This window comes from Protopterus annectens, chromosome 10.part0 (assembly GCF_019279795.1).
Source record: "Protopterus annectens isolate FY-2018-M chromosome 10.part0, PAN1.0, whole genome shotgun sequence".
NCBI lineage: Eukaryota > Metazoa > Chordata > Ceratodontiformes > Protopteridae > Protopterus > Protopterus annectens.
This window is the reverse complement of record NC_056744.1, coordinates 1,510,102,212-1,510,115,708: the sequence shown is the minus strand read 5'-3', so window position 1 is coordinate 1,510,115,708 and position 13,497 is coordinate 1,510,102,212. Positions and strand designations below refer to the sequence as shown.

The 13,497-nt window shown below is 38.7% G+C and overlaps 1 protein-coding gene across 1 annotated transcript in view; it reads left to right on the top strand.

Moving 5' to 3' along the window:
* The window catches only part of LOC122814321 (nuclear factor 7, brain-like), a 248,492-nt gene extending 235,758 nt beyond the window's left edge, over positions 1-12,734 (top strand). The window contains exon 4 of the mRNA XM_044086906.1: positions 11,792-12,734. Within this exon, the coding sequence (XP_043942841.1) occupies positions 11,792-12,336 (545 nt within the window). The 3' untranslated portion in view covers positions 12,337-12,734. The remainder of the gene's footprint in view (positions 1-11,791) is intronic.
* The last annotated feature ends 763 nt before the right edge of the window (positions 12,735-13,497 follow it).

Here is a 13,497-nt window from a genome sequence, read left to right as displayed (position 1 = left end):
CTGGAATTAGGACATGTGCTTACATGATGGACTAATTTAGTAAAATAATGTAATGTCACTCCTAAGCTGTCTCTGAGACCCAATAATGACTGTACAGGTCTTTTGACTACATAAGACTGCAAGCTGTAACTGTTCCCAGCTGAATAACATGAAAGCACTACTGAGCCTTTGGTTGGAACCTCTTCACCTCCATAAGCAGCAAGCTTCACACATTGGCCAAATTGAGTCATTCACCAGCTCTTACTCTAGAAAATGTTTCTGCTGACATAACATTGCACTTTGAACCAGAATCTACTTTGACCTCTATGGGTTTACCATTAATTAGGACAGTACAAAGCACTTAGTTTTTTTGCCAACAAATCTACTGCATTAACCTTTTCATCAACTACTTATAGACCATCTATATAAAAAGTAGATTTGCTGCTTTCTACATAATCACCTTGCTTTTTTTGAGTAACCTTTCTTAATAAATGAGTGAGGCCTGTTTGATTTACAAAGCTTTTGAAAATGATTCTATTTTTTACACTTGTGGCATTGATGGCTAAATGCTAAGCACTTTTCTTTTAGACCCCTGATTAGCACCACAGTTATGACAGTTAATTATGAGACTTGACTTGGGTTTTGCTGACTCACCCCTGTACTGCACTGAGCATGTCCATTTTACTGAGCTTGTCTTAGAACTTGCTGGAAAGGTATGGGGTTTCACATGTGAACTTGCATGGGCTACAGCAGCTGCCATGTGCTTAGGCCTGTTTCTGTTGGCCACGTGCTGCATGCTGTCTACATTTGCTCTAGAGGCTTCTGAAACCATGGTCTTATCACTTGCAAGCATGTTTGTATGCCTTTCTGTAAGCTTGTGTATTTGACAAATCTTTATGGCTGTGCCAACATTAAATCACTGTCTTGAAGCAAAGTCTTTCTCACTGCAGCATTAACACCACACACAAGCCTGTCCTTTATCAACTATTCTTTCAGATCACCAAATCTGCATGTTTTAGCTTTGTTTCTCAAGTCAGTAATGTAAGCAGCAAAAGTTTCTCCTGGCTTTTGATATCTTATGTAAAACAAGTGCCTCTCTAATGTAACATTTGTGTGGGAGTTACACATTTCTCTAAATTTATGCTTCAAGCACTCATGGTCCTCCCTTGATTCAGCTTGTATGACAATATGATGGTTTTCTCCCTCTCCTGCATATGCTGCTAGTTTCATAGTTTCATAGTTTAGTACTAGGCTATCTGCCCTGGGGCATTTGTAAGCCTAGCCATAGTGATGTGGCTTTTGCCACCCCATGAAATGGTACAAAAATGCACAGAATAGATTTAGAATACTGTGCCTCTGTCTAGTAGTGAAGGTCCCCTTATATAATAGAATTAGTTTACTATGTCCCTGTCTAGTAGTGACACAGATGTGACCCCTGGGGTAAACTTACGATCTCCCATCCACTCATCAAGATTTCTCTTGAAGAGAGTCAGTGAGGGGCTCTGCCTAACATGAACTGGGATCTTGTTCCAGAGCATGGGAAGCCTCTGGGTTATGAATCTATCCCTCCAGCATGTCCTATTCATACTTGTGCCGAGGTTTACGTCTTTAGCTCTCTTGGTTCTGATGGATTTGGATTTTTTGAGATGGAGCATGTCCATCAGTTCCTGATTGGACATGGCCTTGTACGTCAGGCAGAGACCACCTCTGAGCAGGCAGAATGCTACTGAATAGAGCTGGAGTTTCTTTAGTCTGGCAGAATAAGACATATGTTGGAGACCCTTGATCCTCTTGGTGAGGTACTTTTGTGGTCTCTCCAGCTGTTGCAAATGCCGGGTGAGGTACATACCAAATGGGGCATTGTACTCAATCATGGGTCTGATGAGGGAGGAGTGTAGGGGTACAATGACATCCTTGGATCTGGATGTGAATCCCTTCATGATAAGGTGTGCAAGATAGAATGTCTTTCTAACCACTTTGGCAACGTGGGTGTCAAATGAGAGGTCCTGTCGACTTGGGTCCCTAGGTCTCTGATTACTTTTTCCATACTCAGTGGGTTGCTGTCTATGTGATAATTTGTGGGTACTTTGTTTTTCCCAAAGGGGATGCCTATACATTTTTTGGCATTTAGTTTAAGGCCATGACTCCGGCACCAGTTGTCAGTTTCTGTGAGGCCTTTTTGTAGGATGTATGTGTCCACTGGTGTGTCACCTATGGCGCCTAGTTTGCAGTCATCTGCGAACTTTGTCAGCCACAACCCTCCCATGTTTGCTTTAACATCTGAGAAATAAATGCCGAACAAGAGGGGTCCCAGGACAGATCCCTGTGGGACACCACTTGTGACTGGCTTTGAGTCTGACATTGCTCCAGCAATTTTAACTTTATGGGTTCTGTCCTTTAGCCAGTTTGCAACCCATCTAGTGACATAAGGGTTTACATTTAAGCTGTTGAGCTTATCTATGATGCCTGAGTGGGGTATTGTGTCGAAGGCCTTAGCCAAGTCCAGGTAGGCTGTATGGACTGCTTTGCCCTCATCAATGGCTCTAGTGACTGTTTCGAAAAAGTCAACCAGGTTCAAAAGGCAGGATCTGCCCTTTACAAAGCCGGACTGGGTGGGGTCAAGTGTCTGTAGGTTCCCAATGTCTCTGTTTATGAGTTCCATAAAGATTCTTTCCATAGCTTTGCAGACCAGGCTGGTTAAGCTTATGGGGCGGTAGTTCCCAGGGTCTGTAGAGGTACCCCCTTTGTGGAGTGGGACCACTGTTGCTGTACGCCAGTGTTCAGGTACATATCCTGTAGAAAGGCTAAGGTTAAATAGCATTTTTATGTGTGGGTTTAGCTCCTCTTGGAGTTCACGTAGCACGCAACCCGGGATACCGTCAGGTCCCACTGATGCTGTGTTTTTAGCTTTGCTGAGGGTGGCTCTCACCTGGACATCTGAGATGACAGGGAGATTACATTCAGCTGAGATAAGTATTTCTTCTTTTGGGGGTGAGGGAGGGGAGAAATTTGCACTGAACCTGTCAGCCAGAATGTTGGCAATATCTGTGGGTTCAGTGTATTTTTTGTTGTTGTGAACTAACTCTGAGCATATCTGAGGGTTTCCGCCCAGGTTTCTAACATAGCTGAAGAAGGCGTTGTGGTTATCTTTAGTGTCCTTAGCGATTTTTCTCTCAAAGTTGGCCTTGGATGTTTTTATGAGAGAACGTAGTTTTCTGCTAGTGTTGATCAGAGATATCTTCCCTTTATGGGATTTTGCTCTGTCGTGCAGTAGCTTCCTTCTTTTGTTATACAATTTGTTAATGGCTGAGGTCCACCAGACAGGACGCTTGCCTTTGGTGAGAGGGACTTGGATTTATTTGGGATTGCATGATCCATGCATTCTTGGAGATGTCCATAGAAAGCATTTGTGAAGGATTCAGCATTGTGGGATGTGGTATCCACTGGCCCAGTGGGCTTAAAGGATACCATCTCAGTCTTAAGAAGAGTGAAGTCTGCTTTTGAGAAGTTTTTCACTGGGGTCTTTTGTGCTGGGGGTGGAGGTGGGATATGTATATCCAGGGTGATTAGTTTGTGGTCAGATCTCACTAGTGAGGGGTATACCTCCGGTGTGGAGCATTTTGTCCCCATGTTTGTGATGATCAGGTCTAGTATATTATCTCCCTAGTGGGAGAGGTGACTAGTTGTTCCAGTGCATTTGAATTTATGAATTCCAGGAACCTTTGGGCTAGGGTGTTAGGGCTAGAATAATGTACCCAATCTATGTTAGGGTAGTTGAAGTCTCCCAGTATGATGGTATTTTGTGATACATTCATATCATCCAATGTCTTCAGGAAGGCTGAGTGGGGTTCCTGAGATTGGGAGGGTGGTCTGTAACATGCTACCAGTTGTATAGCAGTTTTGCCTATGGTTAGTTGCACCTGTATGGTCTCCAAAGCTTCAGGTGTTGCTACTAACCTGGAGGTGTGGGTGTCCTTGATGAATATGGACACTCCCCCTCCCTTTGTGGTTCGGCCCGGGTTTTGGGGCCGAAAAGCATGATACGAGGTATAGCCTGGTAGCGCTGGGGTGCTTTCAGGAGCCTTGAACCAGGTTTCAGTTACTGCACAGACATCGAAGTTCTCCATACTGAGGAGTGCATCGAGTGCCTGCATCTTGACATTTAGACTTCTGGCGTTGAGCAGCATTACTGTTAGTTTTTTTTCCATTTTTGTTTTCTAAGGAGGTGGGTTTGTCTTTTGAGCCTTGTCTAAAAAAGGCACTATGGGGGTGGCAAGAGCCTTAGCCAATATCCGGAAGCCCAGTGGTAACAGGTGCAAGCCGTCCCTTGCGAAGCAGCATGGCTTGTCCAACATGTCATCCCAGGCAGACAGACATTGGATCCCCTTAGAATGACACCAGTACTTGAGCCAATTATTAAAGCTGATCATGTTGTGTTTGCATTGTGGCATCATTCTTGGTGAGGGCAAGGTGCTGCTCAGGGTCAGGGTCATACCAGCCTGGGCTACATAATCAGAGAGCTCCTCTATGTCTCTTTTCATGTAGTCCAGGGAGGTACGTCTCAGGTCATTCACGCCAGCATGGACAATGACGGAGTCATATTTGTACTTGCTTTGGAGTGACCTGAGTGCATGTGTTATGTGGTGGATCCTAGCTCCCAATAGGCAGCTCACAGTCACCCTCTCCTTGTTCAGCCTGGTAAGCGGGACATCAGTGTGTCTGACTATACTACTAGTGTATCAGGCATGGTGTTTGGCCTTAAGGGCTGTGATTGATTGACACACTGATTTATTGAAGTATGTATTGCATGTGTTTTGTTTTGAGGTGGTGGATTTTTGGATGTCTGCTTTGGGAGCCTCTGTTGTTTTGGTAAGTTTTTTATTAGAGCCTCCGAGTATGTCTTTGTGTTTTTATGTGTTTGGTTTGCAGTTGTGGTAGCTCTATGTGGGACTGGGTTTGTTGTGTGTATGGTTACCATCTCCTCCTGTCAGGTCATGCCAGCCCTGAGTTGAGAGAGTTCAGCCTCCAGTTTGGCTATATAGTTGCATCACTCACATGTATTTGTGTTAGTTGGGAGGAGGAGAGGGTTGTCTGTGTACATGAGACAATTGTAGCGTTGTCTCAAGATACCCAGATTAACCAGCTGAACTGGAGAGGATGCCAGTAATCTACCACTCGACATGCTAGAACAGTATAAGGGAGTGCTGTGCCTTTAAGGGAAGTGGATATTCACAGGGGTTGTAGGTGGATGTAGTGCTTACTTAGTATGAGAGTGCTTACTTAGTAGAGAAGTTTTGAGAACAAGTGCTAGGCTTATAATATAGCGAGTAGTCTGATTATACTAAGAGTAGAGCTTCCTTAAGGGAAAATTTGAAGAGCAGACTTGGAGGAGCCAGAAGAAGTTTAACCTAGTTTAACTGGTGCTGTGCTATGCACACAACTGCGCAAAGCCATGCAAACATGGATTTTAAACAGGGAACTTTAAAAGAGCTAGAAATGGTCCAAAACAACCAATTACTACAGCTCTGGTGCTGAGGTCACTTCCTACAGGGACAGGTAGGCTGCTCAAGGCTCCCCACTCCCACTGGTGAGCAAAGAAACTTCCTTCTATCCAAGTAAGGTAATGGACAACACAGGAACTACACCACAGCCCAGAATACAGCAGAGCCTGTAAACTGGTCTAAACTAGTCGAGGAGAGGTGGGAAAACAAGGATTATTGTTTTTTTTTTTTTTTTTTTTAGATAGAAACACACTACAAATGAACACTCTCTTTCATTGACTTCTGACCCAGCTAAGTTAAGGAGACTAAATGCCCTCGTACATGCATCTTTATCAAAAAAAGGAGCTTATATGAAAATATATTCCTGCTCAAATACTCTACAATTCTCTGCAATATTATGATCAAACACAAGTAGAGATAGTCTGAAAAATGCTTCTGCCATGCCAAACAGCAATAGTGACCCCCACCACATAATTATATTCGAACACATACGCATATATACCAGAAATGTATGCCAGAAACTTGTAAATATGCTTAACAACACAATAGACTCTTCAAAGTAACTGCACTTTGCAAAATAGGTCTCCATAGCACAAGAAACACTTGGAAATCACTGTACTTTGTGAAACCACTCCTTAGCAGTGTAAGAAAACTTCAAAATAATTGCACTTTGCAAATGAACTATACATAGCACAAGAAATGTATTGAAATAAATGTATCCTGACTGTACTTTATGAAATAACTCTACTTTGTCCTTTGCAAAATAACTGTACTTTGCACACAGTAAACTCTTTGAAATAATTATACTGTAATAAAGCACACACTGCAAACGCTTTGCCCACTCTGAGATACTTGAACAACTCTAGTTATACTTTGAATAAGTTTAGTCAATGCAAAATAGTAGCTCCTATCAAAAATGTGGTCATTTAATGAAAAATGCTGTCGTTTTGAAATGTTCATGCTCATTTTGCCCTATTAATTTATTTGTTTTGCTCATTTGAATTTTATCATGCTCATTATACTTTTCTTATACTTGTTTTATTCTTAACATGCTTGTTTTGCAAATCAAAGGTAATTCTAAACATTTTCATAAGAATTTCAAATAATTTGATCACATATTGTGATTTCAAACATTTTGTTTAATTAATAACACATTGCTTCTTGAATGCTCTGTATCATTTTCTTTGCAAAATAAATAATTTATGCAAGTTTTAATACCTGAAATTTCTTTCTGCCCTTTTCTTTGATTTGTTTGAACTCTGGGTCATCCAGCCTACTTGGTCTACCTCCCTTTTTAACTGCATACCTCATAGCTTAACCTCTGGCTTGTTTATGGCTTCTGGCTGCTTACAAGTCCCACTTCTGACACCATGTCACTCTTCCAGTCAGGATAAAAAAGACAAGTGGTTGTGGGTTTGGTTCAGGCAGCTTTATTGCATACAAACACATCAGGATTGAGGCTTAGTAACTTTAACTTAAACAGACTAATAGACAGACTGACTTCTGCACTCATACATGTTAACACTCTGGCTGTTCACTCAAAATGGCATTGCTGCCTGCATGCGTTCTCTGTGTGCATGTGCACTCAATTAGAAATGCTTCTTAAAGGCACAGCACACTCTCTGATCTACAGAACTACTGGCCAATAGCTTTTTGTGTTTTTTATCTGACTGGCCTGAAGGTATAACTTGATAAAAGTATTTCACAACAAAAAACAGAAGAAACAGTGCAAAACACACCAATAATTGTCTAAAAGCACTGTTGAGAGGAGATACCAAACACCGTTCAGCCCCAGGATAATTCCAAAAGTTTAATGAGCTGCAATACACAATCCAAAGTAAATATAACATTATATTTACTTTGGATTGTGTATTGTGGCTCATTAAACTTTTGGAATTATCCTGGGGCTGACCGGTGTTTGGTATCTCCTCTCAACAATGCTTTTAGTCGATTATTGATAAAAGTATTTCTTATTGCTGGTATAAAGGAATTATGTGTTGTAGACTTCTACTGTTTTGTGCCTGGCTGTTCACCTGTGGCCTGCTACAAGATTTGGATTACTTCTAAAACCGTCTGGAAATACAAAGCTGATATAAGTATTTTTTTGCACTTGCTCCAACTGTTTCAGTGATACTTAACAATCTTGTTTATTTGGTTGAATATATCATTGTTTTTCAAACTGCACATGCTAAAGAAACTTCATCTGCTTGTTACTGTACTGATATTAGGTTGTTTTAACAGTATTCTGCAAAAGCTGTTCTGAGTTATGATTTGCAAAGTTTTTGCATTGTGAGCATATCTCAGAGTTAGTGAACTTACTTCCAGTGATTCATATTATTCCAGGAAACCTTCTGATCTTTCTCTGTTTCCATTTCATGTTGGTGGGAACTACTGGTAAGTAGCTTTTCGTGTTTTTATCTGATTGGCCTGAGGGTTTGACTTTAGAAAAGTCTTCCATCTTGCTGGCATAAAAGAATTACATCCTGTACGATTCTGCTGTTTTGTGCCTGGCTGTTCACCTGTAGCTGGCTACAAGATTTGGAATGCTTCTAAAACCATCTGGACATACAAAGCTGACATAAGTATATATATTTCTTGCAATTGCTGTAATAGTTCCAGTGATGTTTAACAATTATGTGCTGCATTTATTTACTTGGTTGAATTCATCACTGTTCAGACTGCACTTGTTAAAGAAACTCCATCTGTTTGTTACTATACTGCTCCTACATTTTTTAACAGTATTCTGCAAAAGCTGTTCTGAGTTAAGTTTCCAGAGTTTTGTGTGCTGTGAACATATCTCAGGGTTAATGAACTTATTTCCAAGGGTTCTTGTTATTGTGGGAATCTTTCTGATCTTTCTCTGCCTCCATTTTATTTAGGTGAGAGTCACGGGTCAGTAGCTTTTTGTGCTTGTATCTGATTGGCTGAAGGGTTTAACTTAGAAAAGCATTCATCTTGCTGGTATAGAAGAACTACATCTTGTAAAATGCTCTTTTGTGCCTGGCTGTTCACCTGTGGTTGGCTACAACATTTGGATTGCTTCTAAAGCCATCTGGAAATACATAGCTGAAAATACATAACTGTTTCAGTGATATTTAACAACCCTGTGCCGTATTTATTTATTTGGTTGAATGCATCATTGTTTTTTTATCCTGTACTTGTTAAATAAACTCCATCTGCTTGTTACTGTACTGCTCTTAGGTTGTTGTTTTAACAGCATTCTGCAAAAGTTGTTCTGGGTTAAGTTGTGTAAACTTTTTGTATTTTTAAGGATTCCAGTTATTGCAGGGATCCTTCTGATCTTTCTCTGTGTCCATTTTACTTAGGTTGGAACTACTGCTCAGTAGCTTTTTGTGATTTTATCTCATTAGCCTGAGAGTTTAACTTTACAAAAGTCTTTCATCTTGCTGGTATAAAATAATTACATCTTGTAAGATTCTGCTCTTTTGTGACCATCTGTTTACCTGTGGCTTGCTACAAGATTTGGATTGCTTCTAAAACCATGATGAATAACACAGCTGATAAAAGTATATTTTCTTTGCACTTGTTCAAACAGTTTGTGATATTTAACAATCCTCTGCTGCATTTATATATTTTGTTGAATTTATAACTGTTTTTCAGCCCGCAATTGTTAAAGAAACTCAATCTGCTTCTTACTGTATTGCTCATAGGGAGTTGTTGCTGTTTTGACAGTATTCTGCAATAGTTGTTCTGACTTAAGTTGTGCAGTGTTTTGTGTGTTGTGAAAATATATCAACATTAGTAAAATTGTTTCCAAGGATGCTTGTTTTGCAGGAATCCTTCTGATCTCTCTTTGTCTGCATTTTATTTACGTGGGAACTAGTGATCAATTGCTTTCTGTATTTTTATCTGATTTGGTCTGAGAGTTTAACTTTAGAAAAAAATGTTTCATCTTGCTGGTATAAAAGAATTACAACTAGTAAGATTCAGCTATTTTGTGCCTGGCTGTTCACCTGTGGCCTGCTGCAAGACTTGCATTGCTTCTATAACCATCTGGAAATACAAAGCTGATATAAGGATTTTTTTTTGCACTTGCTCTAACTGTTTCTATTTAATTGTCCTGTCCTGCATTTATTTTTATGGTTGAATTTGTCACTGTTTTTCAGCTGTATTTCAAAATACTTAAGTTACATATGAAAACTATAAATTTAAGAAAATCAATACAAAAAACCTATATGCCAGTCCCTACCATAAGAATTCCATTGACACTGCTGCTATCTAGTGGCTAAAATATAATACATCGTATATTTCTAAACACACTGAATGAAAAAAAAAATTCATAAACCTGATACAAAGGACAACAAACGTTATAAATTCTAATTAATAAAAAAACATTCAAATAAAAAACTCTTCCCATAGTACTAGCACTGCCCTTCTAACCTATATAGATACTGTCAAAATAGCTAGAGATAATGGCAAACTACTCTCTTCCTTATTTCTAGACACGCTGAAAGCCTTTGGCAGAAGTTTGTCACAGCAAATTTCGACTTCAAATGTCCTTACAAGGTTTCTCTCAGCTCACCCTTCTGTGGTTCAAAAGATACCTGTCCAATAGGTATCAGTCAGTAAAATGGCACTCTACAATTGCTCCTTACCTTCCAGTCACCAGTTGTACCAGAAGGCTCTATCCTTGTCCTCTCTTCTTTAAAAGTTTCACCAACACCCTCTATACATCCACACAATAGGCCACCCTAATGCAAGACACAGATGATTCCACTCTCATTTGCATATCTGAAAACATGGTGCTCCTCCAAAAAATTACTCAGGAAGCTTTAACAGACATTGAAGCATGGTTTTATAACTCACAACACATGCTCAACCCAAAAAAGAATAAACTATTACTTTTTCCCCAAATCCCTCTCTCATGGAAAAAAAAATTAAAGTCCTCTCTCTTGATAATACAACCATTGAACTCACTTTTTATAACAAAGTTATTAGGGGTGATAGTAGATTATAATCTTACATTCAATCTGCATTTACAAAATTGTATAAGAAAAACTCATCAAAAACTAGGGATACTTTACAGAGCCAAAAACTTTCTCACAACTAAAAATACACCTGCCACTACTTATCTCCTCCCCACACTTCTTTATGGTACTCCCATCCTCACTTACATCAGGCTTCATAAAAATTAAAACTTGAACAATGTTATAACAAAGCTGCTAAGTTTGCAGCAAGTGCTCCTTTCAGAACCCATCACAGTATAGCACTAAAAACCTAAATTGGTTAGAACTGCCTCATCAACTAACATATACACAGCTTCTTACCAGCTATAAAATCATCCAGCATCCATCTGCCTGTCCAGCACTAAAAAACGTTCTACACAACTAGATCCCCAGTCGGTCATTATGATTCAGTGACCAAAAACTCCTGTCTGTCTGCAAATCTAGAAAATCTGCTGGGCATTGTCTGTACTCGTAGAAAGTTGCTGAGGCCTGGAACTCCTTACCTGTATCCATCAGGTCAATACCCTCCTTCCCATCTTTCAAAACCACTCTGGAAGACTCCCTAGCAAAAATCTGGCTCTGTTCTTGCTCAAAAGCAGGATAAGCTATATCCGCCAAATGTGAACAAGTACTTTTTCATTCCTTATAATGGCTTAATCTCCATTCGTCACTTAATTCCTAACTTTTGTCAAATTCTCTTCCCTGACTTTCTCTCTAAATATTCCATAAGCTTGTTTTCCTCATTTCATATTGCAATTCTTGTTTGTATTTGACTAACTTACCTTTACTTTCTCTACAAACTGTCTAAAATTTCTCTAAATATTAAATGATTATCATATGCCTTGTATCAATTTTTGACCAATGTTTTTATATTATGTCTAATTTTTTATAATTATTTAAACTGCAGATGTTTTTGTTTTATTTTTGAAGATTGTAAAATTATTGTTCTTAAAATGTTTTGTAATAATGTGGAGCTTTTCTCCTTGGGCCTCCACTGAAAATGGGTTCTATCCAGTCGGACTTTCCAGGTAATCAAATGTCAGTACATAAATAAATACACAAGTTTACAGAAATAAATTGGAATGTTTGTTTTATGGTAACCATCTCAACTGCTGTATTTGACCCACAGCGGATGTAAAACATTTTCTGAGTTATCACCTGTGTACTGTTTAACTAGGGAGATTATGTTAGTTAGGGAATGTTATTCACTGATAAATCTGTAAAGAAATGTTAAATTGTAAACAGAACATTTAAAGGCACTTTATGTGCACTGTTCATGGCATTTATAAATTTCTTCCTTTCTTTATTGACAAGAATTTGACGCAAATTGTTTTGTTTCCACAGGTTTGTCTCACCTAAGCCTAGACCCTAACACAGCCCATCCCCTGCTCATTCTCTCTGGGGACCTGACCAGCGTAAGAAGTGGTGTTGAATGGAAGCAGCTCCCTGACATTCCTGAGAGGTTTGATGTAAAAAAAAGTGTGCTGGGATCAGAGGGATTCACATCAGGGTGGCACTACTGGGAAGTAGGGGTTGAGAACAAGACTGCATGGGAAATAGGTATTGTCAGAGAATCGATCAGCAGGAAGGGATTCATCATCAGAACACCAGAGGATGGATGGTGGGCTGTACGGCTGTGGGATGAGAATAACTATTATGCACTGGAATCACCATGCAAGCACCTCACCCTAAGTGTGAAACCACAGAAGGTCGGTGTGTACCTGGACTATGGGGGGGGGCAGGTGTCATTTTATAATGCTGATAACATGTCCCACATCTATACCTTCACTGACACATTCACTGAAAGAATCTACCCTTACTTCTGCCCTGGGTTTAATGATGAAATTGAAAATGTAGCACCCCTAACTCTGTTTCACCTGAAACTCTAATGTGGACTTGCATGCACCATAGATCACTGAAATGGAAACGGTTGCCTTTTCAAATGTCTGTATGATAAATAACGCATACTATATACATATTAAAAATCACACTTTATTGCAGGTTAAATTTAGCAATGACATACATATACCAGAACTTCCCCAAACAACAGTTTATATGTCTGAATATTTAATCTCTGATATAAAGTGGGTTCTTGCTGAATACTGGTTGTCATTCTTATATCAGTTGAGGTTAAATAATATTGTTATATAATTCTCAGTGAGAAATAACTGCATTACATCCTAAAAAAAAGACATCAAATACATGTCAGCTTGGATATGAACATAGTTGTTTAATAGTCACATGTCAGAATATTTCTCATTCGAAAACACAGAATACAAATGGAATCATAAGGTGCAAACTTTCTACTTATTTAGTATATATATATATATATATATATATATATATATATATATATATATATGCACTTAAGCCTGCTTTCTTCTATATTACCTTTTTCTTTTTCTCAATACTGCTGTCCTGTTTCTTACTTTCTTCTGTTTTTCATTCTTATCCTTTTATTTTGCATAATAATATATACAGTTGCTAAGTACCTCAATATAAACAAACTTGTTTAATATTTACTCAAAAATAAGCTGCAGTAATATAAACACCTTATAGCAAACATTTATTATGCAGGCTATGCATTACATCAATAGTAACATAATATTGCTACCCAGCACTTATTGATTCTTTTTTTTCTCCTCTCTTTTTTTATCCATTCACATTGTTCTATTAATCTTACAGACACAGTCAGCTAATGACAATAGCCTTCAAACAACAGCTTCACACAGTATGCAAATGATTCACATTACTTCCATTTAAACTTATTACGATTAACACACTGTACCCATCATATAAAGTTATAATAAGATTTCTACACAAAGTATACATCTGCTGTAATGATATAAACATTCTACACAAATGTTTGGCTCTATAAATTAATATGAGATAAATAGCAGAAAGTTTTTATTTAATATGTAAGTAGTGCTAATTTTATATTTAAAAAGTATATTAAAGCTGAGGGAAGGGAAATGGATTTATAATGTACAGATTTACTGTTCAAAAAGAAGTACTTTAAGCATTTTACTGTATGATTTACTTAACTCTCT